Below are 20,579 nucleotides of genomic sequence, written 5' to 3' on the forward strand. Positions count from 1 at the left end.
CGCCAAGCACATCACACCGGGTTACGTGTTCTGCGCAGCCGGGCCCTGGCGGCCGGCGGCTGGTGCGGCTGGTCGTCGCCCCCTGCGAGTCCGCTCTGGCTGGACGGGTCCACGGCGAGGCGCTGCAGGGCGGACGCGGCGCCGGCAGCGGCGACACTCGTGCTGGCCATCGTAAGTGCTCGCACGAACACGGCTGCGGCCGAGCTGTCGCACTCCTAAGCTGCAGTGAGTTTTAGAATGACTGAAAACAGTGCAAGCGGCGACGGAACTTTCCGTTTCCCAACATTCCGGCTATACGCACCGGACGGGGGGTGCGGCTGCACTAGCCGAGGCTGAACGATTATCGGGAAAAGAGGTACACGCTACCTTTCCAAAATAAACAATATTCGAGCGATGTTTCACGGCTGCAGTAGCGAATCCGAGCACAAGAAACTCTGGTGCGCAATCGCATCCCCGGGTTCGCACTTCAGCCGCAAGAGAAATTAAGATAGGGAAGCTCGGCCTCGCCGGTTGCAACTGTGTACGTGTTTATCCTCGATAAGTTCCTTGACTCGTGTACAGAACTTCGTGTTCACGCTGACTGTACTTTGTGGTGCATTTGCGACGCGTTCTGCGAGAATTTTTTTTAAAATATGTTTTTTTTTTTTTTTGGCCAAGCGACGAGGAGTAGGTGGTGCCGCTTAAGGCTCTCCTACTACTACACCGCGTCAATAAAAGAAAGCAGAACACTGCGAGCATCAGAACGTAGCGTTGTGCGCAAAGCCTCCGAGAAGAAGTACGCTTTTTTGTAGGATCAGCTAAGGTTGAAGACACGGTCAAAATTTGTTAAAAATAAATGCTGAGGTTTTACGGGTCATAACCACGACCGCATTACGAGGCACACCGTAGTTAGGCACTTCGGATTAATTTTGACCGCCTAGGGTTCTTTAGGGTGCGCCTGAATCTAAGTACGCGAACGTTTTCGCATTTCGTCCTAATTGAAATTCATGACGCCGAACACATTACGACTGCACTAAGTGTTCCTCAGCACGTACGATGGTATCAAAAAGAAATTAGAGCGGTCGAGAGGGGGAAGCTGGAACACTTTTCTCGCTTAGAGTAAGCCAATTGGAGTTGAACATGAATGTACAACGGAAGCATTTCAGTAGTCACGCATATCATAACGTGAACGAGAAGGAGGGGAACCGAGGAGCCCAATTTTTTGTTAAAGACAACCGTATGAAGCCAACAGATAATGAAGCTAAGGGAAGCAAAGCGGAAGTTATTTGCAGTTTTAAATGAAGTGTAGAAGTGATAAACTGAAGGGAAATGAAAATGGACGGAAAAGACAACTCAATGTCAGAACAATCTAGGAACACCTAGGCGACTGCGTTTCAACAAAGCGCAGGAATGCTCATGTCCTTTTGTTCTCTTTCTTTTCTATTTCTCTTTGAAAGCGTCGTGCAAGTAGAAATGTCGAAAATTCCACAGCGATATAATTATATACTAGTGCTTTAGGGGCTCGACTGCGCAACATTTGGACGACACACGCAGAAGAGAAACACACACCACGCTGCTAATTCTTAAAACATTCGCTTTGACTTGTGCGCTTTTCATTCGCTTACGACATCTTACGTCACAGTTTAATTATTTGCATTTTAACTGCCCCTGTGAACACATGTCTGACGTGAAGAGCACAAATGCGCTTTTTGAAATAAAATTAGGTGTCGTCTCATCGCGGAATTGCGACGGAACTACTGTCCGTCTCCATCCCCGCAGGTGAACCGCGTGTGTCGCAGCTGTGCTGAAGCATTAGTCGCAGTTTGCGTCGATATTCTCTGCAATATGTATGCACTTTATTTTCTGCACCACAACTGCTCGCGCAACTACGCGACCACATTTAGGGTTGAACGTAGGGTCAACACAAAGGGCGCGTAGGGTAATGCAGGGTTTTTGGACCGCCACGTGGGATAAAATATAAATTATGGGGTTTTACGTGCCAAAACCACTTTCTGATTATGAGGCACGCCGTAGTGGAGGACTCCGGAAATTTCGACCACCTGGGGTTCTTTAACGTGCACCTAAATCTAAGTACACGGGTGTTTTCGCATTTCGCCCCCATCGAAATGCGGCCGCCGTGGCCGGGATTCGATCCCGCGACCTCGTGCTCAGCAGCCCAACACCATAGCCACTGAGCAACCACGACGGGTCCACGTGGGATGTTCACAAATTACGACTTGCACTGCCCCATCCCCTCAATAACGGAAAAGCCTGCCTCACCGTCAGCAGTGACGTCACAGCTCGTGCGTCAACATCACTCAGGTCCCATGCAGCATATAGGCAATGAGAGCTCCGTGAATCACGTGAAGCGCGCGAAACCACCGTGAAGCGCGGTGCACCGGAAATGTGCTGCAACTACTCCGGTTAGCAATCGCATAGAAGAAAAAAAGGAATCACTCAACGGTTATATTTATTCGCATGAAAGCACGTGGAAACAGACCGGAACTAAATGTCATGGCTTGAAAGTGTTCCAATTTGTTGTATTATGTCGAAAAAGCAGGAATATTTAAATACTTCAAGATTCTTAGCGTCCCATGAAAATGGAACTATTTCCTTCGAAATAAAATTAATTTCCTTCTGTATTTAGAGAAAGTTTATCACTTCATTGATGATTGAACTCCAGTCATAATACAATGCGCTGTACGCTCGGTATATGACGTAAAAGATGTAATTCAGATGCACTGTAATTCCGCAACAATCACGTAACAGTTATTTCTATCTTTCATCGCAGCGAAGCAACAGCGTACCACGGCTTAAGATCCGCACGGCCAGGAGATCTCCGCATTCTCCGAGGGTGAGCATTCACGTGCAGTCAATACCACTTAACGTGAACAGAGCTGGGCCAGTTCGCATGACGTAGAAATTTTTTTTTTTCGTATTTCCACTATGTCGGCATGCCCCACACCTAATAGTTTAAGCGTATTTGTAGAGTTGAAGCATACGTCAAAACGTGGCTACTCTGGCTTTTTTTTTTTTTTTTTTCAGAACTATGAATCCAGTCGGGACTCGTCTGAATCCGCCAGTAGCACCTGTTCAACAAGAAGAAGGTAACCGCATTGTTCTGCACATTTTAAACCTTTACATCTACATCCTACGGCCTAGAGTATTTTCATTACTAAACAGGTTAGGATGTCTTCACGACTGTGCATTCACGACATTGTGGCGTTATTTATTTATTCATACTTGCAGCTAATGTTACATACAGTATACTACGTTTTCAAACGTAACAACTTTAACCACAGCGCACACTGAATCATCAGATCATCTTTCATTGGCGCTTTAAAATATTACTTTTGTTTCTCATTCTTTTCATCTGTCAATAAAAATTTGTGTACTACACATGCGCCAATAATTTTGTCATTTTATGTGATACGTTATTGTAGTTAGTATTCATGTATGCCTGTATCGTTTGTATTGCATTATATTGATAACTTATTTGTATTATTGTTACTTGTGTACCCTGCCCCTTATGCAATACCGCCGTGGGGTCTTTAAGGTAATGAAATGAATCGAATGCACGAACCTCAGTTAGCACACACTCATACTTCCATACTTGGGGGAAGGAAAGGGAAAAGGCAGGGATGGTAATCAGGAATGCTACGCTACACTGGGCGAAGGAGTAAGCGAAAAAACACATTTTTAAGCTTATATCGGTTCTTTCTTCATGTTCCTGCTCGTATTCACAAAATTTGTCTTACGTGAGCACGTTTCTGAGCAGCCGTCATCGGTGCGTTCACGATGGTGATCGACGCAACGAGACGATTGCCGCGACGGTGGAAAATCGCGCATGTCGTGATGAATAGGGGTCCTGTTCTTTCGATACCCGTAAGCTCGCATCATTTACCGCTCTACTGCATCCCATTTCATCTTTAACAGCGACATATGCACTTGTTAGAAAATATTGTGCGAATAAAATTAATCATTCATAACGTTACAAGATTAGCTCCTCAACTTGTACAAGTGTGTTATACGTGTCACGCTGGGCATAAATTATACGAAACCAATGGTTTCACAGTCCACCACAAAATTTTGTAATAGCTCACGGGTTATCGTCAAACGCGCCTCTCCCCAACGGAAAGAACCAGAACTTGTTTAATAAGGTCTCACTCGCATCAGGCCGATCCGACACTGTACCGACATACTGTACCGACGCCGACAATCTGCCGACGGTAGGCGGAGAGCTCAGCGTCGGTACAGTGTGGCAGAGGCACCGACACGAAGGTAGAAAACGCTCTCGCCGACAGTCGGCAGACTGAAATTAGTGTCAGATCGGCCTAGTGTGAGTGAGCCTTAAGAGGAACGCAAGCGTTATGTATGATCGTTTTACTAAAGAGGTACTTTAGCTACTTATGTGTATTTTCATGTTTGTTATAAATGAAATAAAATGGCATAAAGAGGAATGGATGTCAGTCGTAAAAGCGTCTGGCTAGCTAACATACGCTAGGGGGAAAGTATAGAAAGAAGAGAGAAGAGGGGAGAGGAGGCGGTGAATGCGTGCAAGAGTGCAGCGTTGGAAGCTAAGCCCTCGTTTGGTGACGAAAGGACGCACAACATCAGCATAATACGCGCAATATAACACTGGCAAATCTTCTGCACACACTGGCATGAACACTTATCACACCGCTACAGACTGCAAGAATGCGCAGGTACGCTGATACAAATGGCTAAGCAGGCTCAACTAGCAGTCGCGCTAAAGTAACTTTTATTTGTATTTGTTTTTGTTGTTGTGTTTTTTGGGGTGGGGGGTGGGGGGGAGGGACAGAACTATATCGCAACGCGGAAACACGGGACGCCGGTTGTGCTACTTTTGTTGCCAAAAAAATGTATGCCAACCAGTCCAAGTCGCAACTGTCCTGTGGAATCTGTGAATCTGTTTCGTACAGAAACAGGGCTATGAGGTCGGAGTGGGCAAGCACGACTACCAGACCTCATCAGCCGCCGTCGGAGACGAACAGGAAGGAGTTTGAACCAACAGCCCACCCGGCAGCGACGACCAGCGGCTATGCCATGGTAGGCGAAACACGACGTGAAATGCACGCTTCGGCAAACAATGCGACTGCTGAATGTCTCGTCACGTAAAGGCATCATCAGGGCCACATGCCACTGCTCAATATGAAATGATGTTTCAGGATCTATGTAGGCTCACGCTTATACTTTTTCTTTATTTAGTTTGAGGTGATCTGTTTTCTTTTTTTTTTTCTAGAAATCGCGTGGAACACATGACAAAATTCAATCTGTTTATGTGGATTCCCTGAAAAGGCGGGCATTAGAAGTACTAAAAATAGCAATACGCAATTGCCTGATTGAAAAACAACCTTTCAAAGATCAACTTTTACAGAGAAGCTGTATATGGCTAGGAAACCGGGATTCTTTCACGTCCGTCGACAGAAAACTATCATCATCAATGGCTCATACTCCCGTAAGACAGAGCCTACAAGCATTCAGCAAAGTGAAGCGAACAGTGCACACATTCTTTGGAATCACGCATACAACATGCATAACAGCATACGTTCAAATAAAGACCGAGCTCGAAACAAGCATCCAAACCACATAACTGATGAAAAGGCGCTCGTGATAGCAACAGGAAGCACGTAGCGCTCTCCACATACGTTTCCCGGTATAAAGATTACTCTTGCGCGAGCTGCCGCGGTGATGCCAGCTTGCGATGTCCCTAGTCTTTCGTGTATAATATAACCAGCCTGTCAACCGATTTCCGTGTTGTCGCGGCACCACTATGGACGGCGGCGTGCTGTCAAGGTTAGCATTACTGCCATTCCTGCCATTACTCTAAAATAGCACTACTACCATTACTCTAAAGCCATAAAGCATTCCGTACCCCCCTCAGCAGTTGTAGTAGTCTTTTTCAACAGCTTTGCTGGACATCCACTTTCGCAGGGCCGGGTTGACGAGTTTTTTTTTTTTTTTTTTCTTAATTATTAACGTTAAGATAAATGTTCCAATTGCGAAATTGAAGCCGAGCCGTGGGGAAATAACGCCTGCTTGGCAGAAATTCTGACTCACCACGTTCGGGGTACCTGTCCTTAAAATGTGCTGCATTTGCGTTTCAGCAAACAGCTTCGCGAAAGCTCCCCTTCAGCGTGGTCTGGATGCAATCATCTGCAATATATATATATATATATATATATATGCGTGTGTTAACAATTAGTTCTTTGTTTATTGTTAGTTCTGAAACTTCAATGCCAAAACGATGTACGCCTACTGCGCATTTCGATGGTCTTGGCGATTGATTGATTGATTGATTGATTGATTGATTGATTGATTGATTGATTGATTGATTGATTGATTGATTGATTGATTGATTGATTGATTGATTGATTGATTGATTGATTGATTGATTGATCGCCTGCTCGCAGCCCTCTGTGTACTACCTGAGGCGGCGACTACTGCGGCACCACTCGTCGCAAACGGAGGAAGATCCCTGCACAGAAACCGACTCAACGCAGGGAAGCTGTGGCTCTCCCTTACAGAAATGTAAGGCTCTCGAAACGCAGTGCCACAATGTTTCCGAGCCATTCAACCTCGCCTTTTGGCATGCCCAACCAACCTCACTATTCGCTATTTGCGGGGTTTTCTTGGGGGGGGGAGAGGGTCAGAGAAGGCATACTGATACAATTTTCTTTTATGCGTGCTTTTTCCGCGGCTTCTATTCTTTCTCTTGGTCTTGTTTTCTTTGTTTCTTTTTTCTATAACGTTTGTTTCTGAAAAGAATGGAGTGCAACCACAATCCCTGCAGTGGAACCACTAATCGCTTTGTGTACGTTGTAGTTATGCTCTTTTGATCTCTCATTTATGCACCTACCTGTCTGTCTACGTATTTCTTTCCACGGGACAGCGGGACCGAATAGACAACACCCTCAAGACAGTTTTTTTACAAAGCGGTTTTCATGCCCTATGGAGCAATAGTGTGGCTTCCTTGCTGTTCTGTTTACATATGAACATATTGCGGAAAGTTTTTAGGAGCAGAAAGTAGCGTAAATTGTGTTAGTGTGCCTTCTCTGACCCTCTCCCAAAAAGAACTCGATTTTTTGACCCACAAATAATACAACGCATGCTTGTGACGCAAGTCAATGTTGTAGCTTGATGAGAGATAAGTGTATCACGTTATGTTAGTCTTATTTTCCTTCTTGTATTTTGTGATTGTCAAGGTATATATATGCAAACACGTCAAAAAAAATGAAATCAGATGTAAGTCAGCGCCGTGTTCGTCCTTTGTTCGTCTTGCGTGCCGTCAATTTTGCGCTTTCTCCATACTTTTGCCCCATGAACCAACTAGCCCAAACCACAACCCTAGCGAATGGAATACGAATATTAAAAATGTATTATGCGATAATATTCGACATCGAATATCCCCACACCCATAATGCAAACGCGATCTGGTCGGGCTGGCTCAACTCGAACTGGGCCCACTCGCGTCGAGTTCATGTGCACGATGTTCATGAATTATACCAGCTGGCACAAGTTCACAGCCTCACGGTGATCGACCTCGACGCCTGTCGTTACACGGGCGGGTGTTGGATCGAGCAGCTGCTGTCGGTTCGCAGATCAGCCGAGCCCTCCTCAGGCGAGGAGACGAACAAGCAGCTTCGCGGCAGCCGACGCCGTCTGCCGGGAACCGCGCACCTCGGACCTCGACTCGAGCCTCGTGAGCAGCAGCAGCGGCTCGGGGGCAGTGCCGCCAGGGGTCGCCGTGCTTCGCTTCGGAGCGCCCGCGCACACGGACAAGGTGAGCCGCTCGAGCGCTACTGCGGCGAAAATTAAATTGACGGAGCGACACGGAAGGGAAAACAGAAGCCACGCCGGAATTCGTATATTACGCGTTGCGAATGCTAAGAACACCAGTCCCACCTCCACCGGGGTCTTCGTTAAGGCAGAAAAGGCGCGATAACAAAGGAAGGGCTTTAGAATACAATTTAACCCGGAGAATTAGGTTGGCCCGAGCATATGCCGTCAAAGTTCATGATGCCGCGGCGAGCTGGTGAAGGAACTTCAAGGCGGCGTCGCCACCCGTCCTCCCTTCTCTCCTGGCCTCTCCTCTCGCAGCAAGGGTGGCTTTTTATATTTTTTGTACGTGGAAGTATGTGCGATGACGTCATTGAGGGCGCCATATTGTTGTACGTCCAGCACGGTTACGCGTTTTCTCAATTCGCTGGTCTTTGGAAGCACAGCGAAAGCTGTGCAAAGGACAACAACGTTATTATTTGCGTTGGTCATCGCACGAGGTCCAGGTCTGGCCAAAGCGCGCGAACAAGACCATGACGTATATGGCGTTCCGTGGATACTTCGTATTCATAGGCGTTATTTAGTAACAGAGCTCAACTTAGGTATATTTAACCTCAGTGTCCCATTGCTTTGCTCTTGGAGCTTGACCATGCACGCTCCTTTCCGAGAGAACAGGGGCGCAAATTAACACACACACACGCACACATATACGAAGGATACATGGCGATCGTCACTACCAACTGCTCTACGAGGCCTTCAAAATGGCCTATATGCTACACAAGGTACTCGAATACATCACAACTGAAAAGGGAAAGGAAACATATGATGGTTTTCTATAGTTTCATGCCGCAACTTCCAACAAGGCGTTTTCTGAACGGCACAACGCCACAGACAGCGTCACCTATACATCTACGTTTTTGTTATAGTGGTATGCTTCTAGTTCTCTTAAAATCGTGTTCTTGCGTTCTCCCTGTAATATATGTGTCTTCTTTTAGCCATGCAGCACCAACTATGGACTCAACAAGACGTGTATTCCAATGTTCCTCTTACTGTCCGCGTCTCCTCGTCGCGCAGGCTCCGAGCCCCATCAGGGGCGCTTCGGCGGCGCCCCAATGCCACAGCAGCGAAGCCGGCGACGGAGCTGCGCAGTGCGGGGGCGACACGGGCTACGGCGAGACCTCGTCGTCCGAGGAGCAGGAGTCGAGCTGGAGTCGCTCGACGGAGTCGTCGGCGGCCCCGTCCTCTTCGTCGTCGCCATCCCGCGACACGGCCTCCGGAGCGCTGGCCTCGGTGTCGGACGACCAGGACGAGACTCAGGCCGAAGACGACGACGAGGACGACGGCGAGGTAGACCTCAGGTCAGCGGAGGAATCTCGATGTTACGCTGAAATGTCTACGCGCAGACTGTTCCGACTTCATTCGCCGACAACGGCGATAATTTATGGGCCTCGAACGGCCATAGCATATACGCACATGGAGTGGTCCAACGAGTCGGCGCAATATACGAAAGTTACGATGACTTCCGACGGCTGCCACGACACAGGCCTACCATCAAGGCTGTGAACGGGTCTTTCGAATACGAACGTGCATGTGGTCTCATCCTACTGCCAATCATCATCATCACTTCCCATACAGCTGTTTGTCTTGCCTTACCTCTGAGCAGAGTAGCAGGCCGGAGGAGTGTTAATACAAGGCAACTTCTTGGTGCCTGCTCAATAAACTGTCCTCTCTTGCACGTCAATCGTGCAGCAAATTGATTGGTTAACCGTAGGACTACAAATCTACAAAACCAATATACTATTAAAAAAATGCTTAGGGACCTGCTTACCGCCGCTTAGTATCATCTGTCTGCTCCGTTTCCGGAAAGACTGACAGACATCATAAGAAGTAAATAATAATAATTTTCTCACGTGCAGCTGGCCTAAATTCACAATTACATACCTTGTACTTAACATGGAATTTATGGTATGGAAAGTAGGGCTTCGTATGCACAACTAACTATATACAGTAAGCATATGTCGAAACAGAAGCTTGGTGCAATACATTTTGAACTGTTATGAAATGTATGCTGTGCTTGTGAAAAAAAGTGAAAATCAAGGTGGCACGTACTTATTACTACTTTTTAGACTGAAATATTGATAGGACAGTGATGCTCATTACGTTGTTACCTTTTTGTGACTACATCGAGTTAGCGCCTGCTATTATATTGCAATTAGTGTACTACGCGCATTACATGTTTCTTTGTATAAGCGGACCCAGTTTTCTAACCCCTTACAACACAATTACGCAAAAGATGACGTTTACAATTTAGTTTTTTTTTCTTTAAAATTGTAACCCACGACGCAAAGATTTATAATTTCGTTCAACATTAGTGGCCCGTAGCCACTCTGGGGGATGTGCTCTCTTGTGCTTAACCTCAAGTTATGTTAATTCACCTTTTTCTTTTTCGATCTAGTAGGATGGATAAATATAAATACCGTATTGTACATGCAGGTTCGCTTGTGTGGCTTCTTCTTTGGCGTGTGCGTGTCTAGATACCCAGTATTTCGCTACGGTTCTCCGAGATTTCAACGTCGTAATTTACTGCGCAATATTCTTTATCGCGCGTTACTTGAGTTCCGGCTGCTGTCCGATGCATTTCTCCCTCCTCCGTGCAGCAAACTGGAGACCCGTACCCAAGCTGCGCCCTTCGAGTGGCCGCCAACGACCATTTCGCATGCACCGACAGGAGAGGTGAGATTGCCGGACTGCGTATATAGTGTTCTTCCGATCCCTGCCTCCTTCACAGTATGACTTATACGGTGGTGAATAGTTTCAAGTTATAGAAGCCAAGGCTGCAGGTTACAGACAAGGCTAGGTACTGAAAGAGTCGATAGTGAGAAGGAAATATTCTGAACACGGCACTGCCTCCTGTTCCCATCGTCCTCTTCCACATACCCTGTATTATGACGTCGTCGTCGCTGCTTCATGCGAGCTCGCCCGTCGGTAGTGGAATTAGAGTTACAGTACAGGGCGCTTAGTGACAGTCTCATGTCTCGAGACACAGTTTTTCGTTCCATTATGGTTCTGTAAGATTTAATGCGGCAGTGTACGAGTTAATCAAAGGCTCGTAGTAGGCCTCAGAATGAGCTCGTTCAGATTTAACTCCTGGGCATTTGAGTTCACCGTACGCGCTCCGTACTGCTACGCGGCGTATCGCGACATGCAGCACTCGCGTCTGACGGATCGATGAAACTAATCAGTGACGAGGCGAGCAGGTAACGACGCCAGAGTCAAACCAGCAAATTCACTATATCGTAAAACTAAGGCAACAGTAGTTGCATACAAACGCTAGACTACCACTCTAACAGGGGATTCGTCCTGCGTACCAGCTGTGCTTTCGCTAATATAGGTAAACAGACGCGCTGTTTTATAGAAATGAAAGCAGAGGCTCCAATATTCTCAGCACTTGCGCTTCGTGAGTATTCGCAATTCGTTTTTTCTTTTCCTTCCTGCGCAAGAGTTCATTATTTCTATAGGCTCTCTAAAGTTCAAACTTCGCAACTGCTTATTTATTTATTTATTTATTTATTTATTTATTTATTTATTTATTTATTTATTTATTTATTTATTCATTCATACTTCAGACCACATAACGTGCTCCAAGCAGGACGGGCATTTTTTTTTTTTTTTTTTTAACAAATCACATTGAGTATATGGGTGCACATACATGTACGTACTACGTTTATACGTAGATTGCAAAATGCAGCTACTAATAAAGGGAACATGTTTATAATTTATATAAATGGAAGACGCTTCGGAGGTATAAATTTTCTTGGCGCAAGAAATAACCAAGGAGGTTTTACGAAACATTATTTATTTTTTTAAACCTCCTTGGAAATAACGCACTTAGCGTTTTATTAATCAATCTATAGCACGTTCTTTAAGCGTTATGAGGTTACACTCGCGGGCTCCTGATTTAAAGCAGAAGTTAACGCATCTGACGAATTAAGGGAAGACAGTGCTGTTGAGTAATCGGCATGCATAATACTATCATTAAGGGTAATACAATTCGGAAGATAATTAATATAGAGAACGATTAACAAATCATTCAGAATAGAACCATCAGGTACACCAATGTTGCCAACTATAGACTCTCATCATATTCAGGAAATACTAAACATTTTCTCTGAATACAACACGTAACTTTGCAGCTTTTAAAGCTAGTATATTTATACCGCATTACAAAATTTTAAAAGGCGCCGTGATTTATCATATCAAAAGCTTTCATGAAACTGAAAAAATAAATAGAGCCAATAAACCTCAACCAACTCTTAGTCGTAAATTTATCAAGAATTTTTTTTACTTATTCATTACAAATTGTTTAGTTGCGAAGAATGCAAACATACTGGAGGCTTCTTCCATTGGCTGGAAATAACAGTTTGATTTGCCCGATTGGAAGGCTTTGCTTGCGTCAAATTACCTTCATGCGGCTTGGTCTGTACATTAGAGGTTTCACCTATGCAAGGGAAACATATTGATGTGGCGCTCGGATTTACCGCAGCAGACGCAGAGCAGCCACCAATAGTCTGTCAATGAAGAGCGTCACCTGTAGGGTATCCTCGAGCGTTGCGGCGGTAGCCGAGGGTCACGAGTTCTACGCGCTACAACACCCCCCCCCCCTTCTTCATCTCAACTGCAAGAATATCAGCTATGTGCTCGCCCATCCACGCTGCAGCATATCTCAAAACGTCAGGCCTATCCCTCCCGTTTCATCACTTGTTGCCGATGTCCACGGTTCCTTGAATTTGAACTACTTCTTTCAAATTTACTTGCTTTTCTCCAAGTTTCTTTGACATAGCTGCTGTTATAAAAATTTGAAGATTCATCCCCAATACACACGTACGACACTACGTATACAGTCAATAAGTTGTTCACGCTTGCATCTTGTTAAGCTTGGGCATCTCTCTTGTCAGGCATGCTCTTGAGCAATGCGACAAGCAATATCTTCTCGAGTTTCATTTGAGTGCCCGGCGTGTCCCCGCACGCACAGGGTCTTGCACTGTTAACCAAACTGGGCCATAGTTAACCTCCTTGCCCTTCTCTTATCATTGTTGCCCTCTCTCCGTCCTCAAGCTACGCGCCATGTCTTCTCAGGGGGAATTAGAGCAGGAGAGCGAGCCAGGAACGAGCGGACAAATGACGTCCACGGAAGAGCAGCTTCAGTCGCTGGACACGGAGGACGTATCCCAAATGACGGCAGCCAGCGAGGACCCAGCAGACGACACCCTGGAGCAGGAACCAGCTGAAGACCAATCCGAAGCCGAAGCTCAAGCCATGCAACCTGCCGAACCGCCCCTGCCACCGGCACCCCAGTTCCTTAGGCCCACCATAGAGATCGACAGGAGTGACATCCTCCATACGGCCAAGGTGAACGCGTCTCCTTCTGGCTTATCACTTGGCTGCTTACGTTTTTTGCTTATATGTCAATCGCTTATGCTTCAATTTGTCTGCGGGACCGCGAGACGTAGTCAAATTATCCGAAAGGTCGAATTATCAAGCGGCTGAGAAATGAATGTATTCAAATCTTTTTCAAGATCCCTGAGATTATTTCCCTCGACGGACAGCGATGTGCAATAACCACGCGATGCCGTGCTAAACGGACGAAGCAGATTGCTGAATATGGAGGTGTGACACGACCCAAAACAAGAGGGGAACGTATGGCTTCCTGGGCGGAAGAGGCGTCGGCCACTAAAAGACCACTAAACATCTTCACGCCTATGGAAGCAGTTGCGCCGTGCGGTAAATTTCTCATGTTTCAAAGCTTTTAGTAACAGCTGCGCGCATGAGAGGGCGCCAGTGTGGGCCGAATAAACCACAAGCGACATGCTTTCGGGTTCGAACTAAACGAGTTTTCCTTCTACAGCAATGTGATTTCCCGCCTGGACTTTCTAGTGCGGTCGAATTAAGCGGAAGGTCGAATCAACGGGAGTCGATTACTGTGTTAGTCCTGAGCTAGAAAATGGGAGTTAAATAACAGGTTTTGTACGTCCGGTCCGTATGTATGTGCCACAAGGTGCACAACTTTGCCACTGAAGTCAACTGCTTCTCAGAGTAGAAGGGAATGCCGGAGGTCATTAAAAGCTTTTTTTTTTTTTTTGCGATACACTCGGGGCTAATGGGGAGGAGGCGGTGTCGCGGTGCGCCGCGGCTGAAGGAGTGAAGAGGAGTCGGGTGTCAAGGAAGAGCGCAGAGGATACAAGTCGTGGTGCCGAACGTATTCGCTCAGTGACGCCGCTACGTATAGAGCGTAGTCGGTCGGGGATCGTTACGCGGATGAGAGCCAACTGGAAACGTTGCTTCTATCTCTCGGCGAACGATGCGCACAAGACTCTCGCACGTGGATGGCCTGGTTCGCGGAAATAATTTCCCATTTCAAAACATGTGAACAGATGCCCGATGCGGTGGCTCTTAGTTCTTCAAAGCGCCGGTATTCGTAAATAATATCGTAGATGGTGAAAATGTCCTAGTGCACCAGACAGTAAATTGTACCGTCTACTACGCCTCATGGGTCGGAAAATCCCATCCCCGGCGCTATCGAAAAACTGAACGTCCGATGTACAGTTCCAAAATCCAATGGCACCAAAATTGATGGGAGTCGCGCCCATGACATTTGGTGGTAGTCGAATCCACGACTTTTTGTGTTAAGGCGAAGTTAATTAAGATCTAGGTAATTAAGGCACTCGAACACACAACCTTTGGTGGGAGTTAAGCCCTCGACATTTGGTGGGACCAAAATTAAATGGTACCAAAATTGACGGTGCCACCAGTGATGGTTGAACCCACGACCTTTGGTGCTACTTAAGGCGAAGTTGATTAAGACACTATTAATTAGGATATTGTTGATTAAGGCACTAGAACCCACGATCTTTGGTGGGAGAAAACAAGTAATAGAAAGTAACAACGAATTCGAATGAAAATGTCAAGTATTTTAATTAATGTCTCGTGAGTGCGCAGGCTGTCACCTCCATCCTCTTTAGCATACGCTGAAGTGACTGTCAACTTCTTTCTGGCATCCCCTCGTCCACCTTGCGGCAAAAAGCAAGGTTATCTAGGATATACGCCACGTATCACTTGTTTGATGCCCGGGGCACCATTGACCCAGACTCTCTCTTCGCGGCCCACTAAAGGCTAGAATAAGGCTTGCTGAGCAGGACATTGGCGAGCTTTTGTTTGCGTTGTTCCGAGCTCGTGATTTTTCTTCGTGTGTCTGAAACCAGGCCCACGCCGTTCCTTTCAAGTAGGAAACTATGCTGGCTTATTTAATGGTCTTGCCCCATTTGCTGTGTGCGCTGATATGATAGCACATTTGAAGCCATTCATCTACGTTAAGATTATCAATTTCGTAAAAGATACCATGGTCGCGAGGCTTGGACAAAACAAGACAACTGTCAATATGTTAGCTGGTTCTAGTCTGCATGGCGACCAGGCAAAGACCGCTTTGGTGTTCCATCTTTCGTGAGCTGTACCCTTCACCTCCTACAAAAAGCTACGCTAGGAGAAAACAAGCGGAGAAATGTGTTTGCGGGACGCATTAGGCAGTACACAAGAATTGTCAGTCTACCCATGATACCAAGTTTCAGCCCTGCGTTCTACGTATTCTGCGTATCGTTGCAACAGTATGTAAACTTGCGCATGCGCGCTGCATGGCAGCCCTCTGGAGGGCTGCCGTGCAGCACGCGTAAACGTGATGCCAAGGTAGCGTGCAGCTGTCCTATGCAGAAATAGGAAGAAAATATGAAACTATCTAAAAGTACATTATGACTGAATTTGAACTACATACCTCAAAATGGTGGCTCGGTGTTTCCCTACGCAAGAGAATCTTTTCTCAGACAGCCTAGTGAAGTATGGGCTCATAACCAACTCTAGCCTGTTCTTCGAAGAACTTCGGAACTCGCTAAAAGCTTATTTCTCTTTTTCATTAGTCTTGCCACGGCTTTTAGTAGCGTTTATCAGCATTGGATCGTCCAAACCTCAATCAGTACGAAAAGATAAAATTTCGCAGGCTGCCTAAATTCTTACGTCCGTGTGCCGCACTTTCTCCTGCGCAGCCCGAGATCGACGAAGGGGACTTCGGCGTGGGTCCGTCGTACACCAAGATGACCGAGGCCGAGTTCGTGGCTCGGCTAAGCATCCACGAAGCTGCCCGTACTGGGGACCTCCACGTCATCAAGCTCTTGCTCAAAAGCGATCCCAAGAGAATGGAGTGAGTACATGTAGCGTTGTCTGTTTCAACACATTTCAGGGGCTTATGTTGAGTTCCTTCCAGAACAACACTGCGTTCAGAGTCACTGATAGCGGACGCCAAGCTGACTCCTATGGGCCCAGAAATGTGAAACGCTACTTACGACGGCAAGGTGAATTAGGTCTAATGGTTTCAACGCAGCCCTGCACAATAAACACGTGAACAGCGCCCACTCTTAATTGAACATCCCTTGGAAATGTGCAGCTGTTAGGGTTCGACGGCCAGCAATGGCGGAACGTGAACCGGTATAGGTGCCCAGGTAGCTAAGTGTTCCATCTGCGCGGCGTGTGCTTCGATGTGCTGCCCAGGAAAACACGGAACACATTCGTAAAGCTCTTTTTCACAGCGGCGCTTAGAAGCAGGCCGGCTCACATGACCAAGTCATCATAGTATGCAACGAGGTTATAGCGAAAGTATGCAGTTAAGACGCCAGTAAATTCAGAACTGCCCTTGCGTACGATAAGTACTGTGAACCACAGAAAGTTGAGCTTGTTGATAAGGATTCATCGTGAAAGAAAGTAAGGCGCGCAGAGACTGCCACAAGAGAAATAGACCGCATAAGCACCGACAGTGCAGTCTCTACAGTGCAAAGAAAGATTAAATGGCAATTCTCCTGTTAACTACATTTTATGTTCCATTAATCTCTGATTAACACAACCTATATGTCCTACGTGGAAGCGGTCGCAACTGAAAGACACACTATATTCCACACCATTACGGCAGTCCGTGATTTTTTTCTTGTGTTTCACGAAACAAACGTCTGTCCGCCTTTGGTCTTCTACCTGCTCATTCTTTCTTTGCACGGTGGCACAAATCTTTCCTAGCTTGTCGACACGCTAGTTTTGTTTGTTTGTTTGTTTGTTTGATTGATTGATTGATTGATTGATTGATTGATTGATTGATTGATTGATTGATTGATTGATTGATTGATTGATTGATTGATTGATTGATTGATTGATTGATTGATTGATTGATTGATTGATTGATTGATTGATTGATTGATTGATTGATTGATTGATTGATTGATTGTTTGTTTGTTTGTTTGTTTGTTTGTTTGTTTGTTTGTTTGTTTGTTTGTTTGTTTGTTTGTTTGTTTGTTTGTTTGTTTGTTTGTTTGTTTGTTTGTTTGTTTGTTTGTTTGTTTGTTTGTTTGTTTGTTTGTTTGTTTGTTTGTTTGTTTGTTTGTTTGTTTGTTTGTTTGTTTGTTTGTTTGTTTGTTTGTTTGTTTGTTTGTTTGTTTGTTTGTTTGTTTGTTTGTTTGTTTGTTTGTTTGTTTGTTTGTTTGTTTGTTTGTTTGTTTGTTTGTTTGTTTGTTTGTTTGTTTGTTTGTTTGTTTGTTTGTTTGTTTGTTTGTTTGTTTGTTTGTTTGTTTGTTTGTTTGTTTGTTTGTTTGTTTGTACGGATGCCACAATCTGATGCCAGACCTAATGGCGCATTCCTTGTTCCTTGATGCTGTTAAGCAGCTTTATTTCGTTGCGAACGCCGAGCGAGGTTTGGTTTCCACACTATTGCAGAACTGTCGACGAACGCGGCTGGACGCCCATTCACCTAGCCGCAGCAAACGGACACGCAGAGGTTGTGCGGGTGAGTGGTTTGCCGCTTCCGCGTGCGCAGCGATGCCGGATATTGGCGTGACGTATGCGCACCATATAGATATAGCGGAGTCTGTTAGCACGCTAGCGTTACATTCCTCGCAATCCGTACTTTATCATTTCATGCGCCTTTCCTATCCCTTTTACGCAGGCGGGTGTTGTGCTCCTTTCGGAGGCCAGTTTTCGGCCTGTCTCTGACATTTATTCATGTTTTTCAATTCTATAGTAGTACAGTCTAAAAAAAAGTTCACTACCTTTGGGTTGTATTTTGTCCCCAAACAATAATCGTCATCTGTCTTTCTTTAAAGCTGCGAGCTCGGTACTTCCTAGTCACGAACGGCTTGCGCGTTATCAGCTTGACACAGCATTTTCGACAGGAATGTAGCTAGCGCCGAGTTTTCAAGCGGGGAAACGCAAGCAAGGCAGATGACGGCTGTTGTTTGGGGACAAGATAAGCCTCAAAGGGTGTAAACTTTTTTTATAGTGTAATATCAATACGTACTACACGTAATGTCACTGATGTGTCGTTATGGGGTATTGTCGCTTAACATCGCACAGACTCTACTGAATGGCACGCAAGCACGTGCACACGTATTAACGCCACAACGTTAAGGGCCAGTGTCGCAGAAAATCCGGTGTCGGCGTCCCGCGTCCAGCGTCGACCGCTTTGTGCGCTAAAGATCACTCCGAACCACGCATACCCAACCACGCAGGCACTCCGTGTAGCGCAAAGGCGTTACTGAACTAATTGAAGTTCTCAATGTAAGATGCGTAAAAAGAAATGTAAAGTACGACTTACACACAACCTACAGACATGATAGCGTCGGATTGTAATTCGACTATAGAAGAAAACATAATTTTGTTACGCGGAAACTACCTGGTTTCTTGAAACATCAAGATGGCGCTTGCCTCCGCGCATCCACGGCTCACGCAAGAGGCCGCCTTTCTGCCGCAAAGCTCGTCTTCGTGCATAGCGTTCGCTGCCAGCTTTTCCCGGTAAACATTAAGGTTACATAAATTTCGAGTGTCGGGAAGCGTGAGAAGCAGTCAGGGATATTTGAATGTTATCGCGTTGCACTCTTAAAGGCGAAGCTTAAGCGTCCTCCAAATTTTTTTAAGGGAAAAGCAATGTGTCTGTTACACTTCGAGCAATATCGATTTATTCGCGACCAATGTCGAAATGTCACTGATGAACTACCAGACAAAGGAAACCTTCAATTAAGGTTCATCCGAGAGCCACTGGGAAATGGAAAAATTGTGGATAAATTTAAAAACTAAAAAAAAAATTTTTTTAATTCGCGGTTTTGTACTGCGCAGTTCCTGGCAGTTGAAGGTGCGGACGTGGCTGCTCTCGACCCGACAAGCTACACGGCGATGCACTTGGCCGCGATGAACGGACACAACGCATGCCTCGAGGTAAGCTTGTTGATGCGCACGCATCCTTAACAACATAACATAACATAACACTTTTCGCGTGCACGATGCGCACGCTAAAAGTGTTATGCCTTGTACCTGCACAAAAATATGCGTAATTTGAGAAGGCATTTAATCGTTACGATAGTGTGAATGTAGATGATTGGTAGCTTTTAAGCGATAAGGAACAATTTGAAGCAAAACATAATAAAACGAGAAGAGAATACCCATAAAAATACATAGGGTTCCTTAGAAAATGCATGGGGAAGCTTATAGTAGGGGTTGGCCAAATGAAATTTGAAAGTGGGTCAACTTAAAATTTGGGGTTCAGTCAACTTGAAATTTGGAGATGGGCCAACTTAAGTTCGAGCGTAGGCCAACTTGAAATTTGGGGCTTGGCCAACTAGAGATTTGCAAAAGAGCCAACTTGAGATTTGTGGGTGGGTCAACTTAAATTTCGGAGTGGGCCAACTTGAAATTTGAGGGTGGCCCAGATAAAATTTGGGAGTTGCACAACTTAAATTTGGTGGTGGGTCAACTTAAATTTTGGGGTGGGCCAACTTGAAGTTTGGGGGTGGGCCAACTTGAAATTTTGGGGCTGGTCCAGCTTAAATTTGGGGGTGGTCAACTTAAGTTTAGAGGTGGGTCAAGTTGAAGTTTTGGGTGCGGGGTGGCCTAACTGAAATCTGGGAGTGGGCCAACTTGCATTTGGGGTGGACCAACTTTTCAATTTCGGGATGGACCTGCTTGAAATTTGGGGTTGGGCCAACTTTAGCTTTTAGGGTGGCTCAATGCCCAACTGAACGCTGCAGTGCGCCCTTCGAGTTATGAACACCTCGCGGGCAAGAGGGCACGTTGAAACTCTTGACGCGTTTTCATTGGGCCTTACCGAGGCGCACTCGGAACGCAGGAGAGAGCTTGCGTGGACAAGGAAGGCACGCATAACACAGGCTTGCGAGAACGACAGCGAGGGTGACATGGCTTCGCGACAATGCACTAAAATTGGTACGGCTCAAGTGGTACGATTGCACTGAAGGGGCCGGATGCGGCGAGAAAATCTCCCAACCGTCTGCTAAAGCCTCGGCATTCTTTGCCACCGGAAAGGTCATGGATATACGCGCATAAGCTAGGAAAAGCAATTAAGCAAGACTAAGCAAAAATGAAGTCACAGTCGGGCTAAACAATGCTTAAGCTTTATTCGACAATTCTCAGAATTTCTGTAGCTTTTTTCTTTCTTTGTCTTGTTCCCTTGCGTCGACGCGCTTCGTGCATACCGCGTGTAGTAATAGAAGTAATTGATTGTTTATCTATATGAATAATATAGACAAATAAAAGAAAAGTAAGGAAATTACTACTGGCCGCAATAATTGACTAGCGCACTTGAACAGCGGCCAGCAATGGTCACAGCGCAATACGCAAAAATTAGCAAATTATAGTTTGACTTAGCGGCTCTATGGCAGTTATGCCTGCAGCAATGAAGCCAGTTAGTGTTCAGGAGACGCGAGTTCATT

The 20,579-nt window shown here is 45.8% G+C and overlaps 1 protein-coding gene across 2 annotated transcripts in view; it reads left to right on the top strand.

Annotated features, from left to right (window-relative positions):
- Positions 1-20,579, top strand: part of LOC126525981 (uncharacterized) — an 80,871-nt gene that overhangs the window by 50,199 nt on the left and 10,093 nt on the right. Inside the window, exons 2-13 of one of the 2 annotated variants that reach the window (XM_050173985.2) lie at positions 39-171; positions 2,771-2,833; positions 3,025-3,086; positions 4,923-5,049; positions 6,414-6,531; positions 7,602-7,783; positions 8,854-9,137; positions 10,437-10,512; positions 12,916-13,188; positions 15,870-16,024; positions 17,578-17,647; positions 18,973-19,071. In XM_050173985.2, coding sequence (XP_050029942.2) covers positions 4,933-5,049; positions 6,414-6,531; positions 7,602-7,783; positions 8,854-9,137; positions 10,437-10,512; positions 12,916-13,188; positions 15,870-16,024; positions 17,578-17,647; positions 18,973-19,071 — 1,374 coding nt within the window. In that variant the 5' untranslated portion in view covers positions 39-171; positions 2,771-2,833; positions 3,025-3,086; positions 4,923-4,932. Of the gene's footprint in view, positions 1-38; positions 172-2,770; positions 3,087-4,922; positions 5,050-6,413; positions 6,532-7,601; positions 7,784-8,853; positions 9,138-10,436; positions 10,513-12,915; positions 13,189-15,869; positions 16,025-17,577; positions 17,648-18,972; positions 19,072-20,579 lie in introns of both variants that reach the window. The other variant, XM_055067682.1, reaches the window with a different exon arrangement.

This window comes from Dermacentor andersoni, chromosome 8, assembly GCF_023375885.2.
Source record: "Dermacentor andersoni chromosome 8, qqDerAnde1_hic_scaffold, whole genome shotgun sequence".
Lineage (NCBI taxonomy): Eukaryota > Metazoa > Arthropoda > Arachnida > Ixodida > Ixodidae > Dermacentor > Dermacentor andersoni.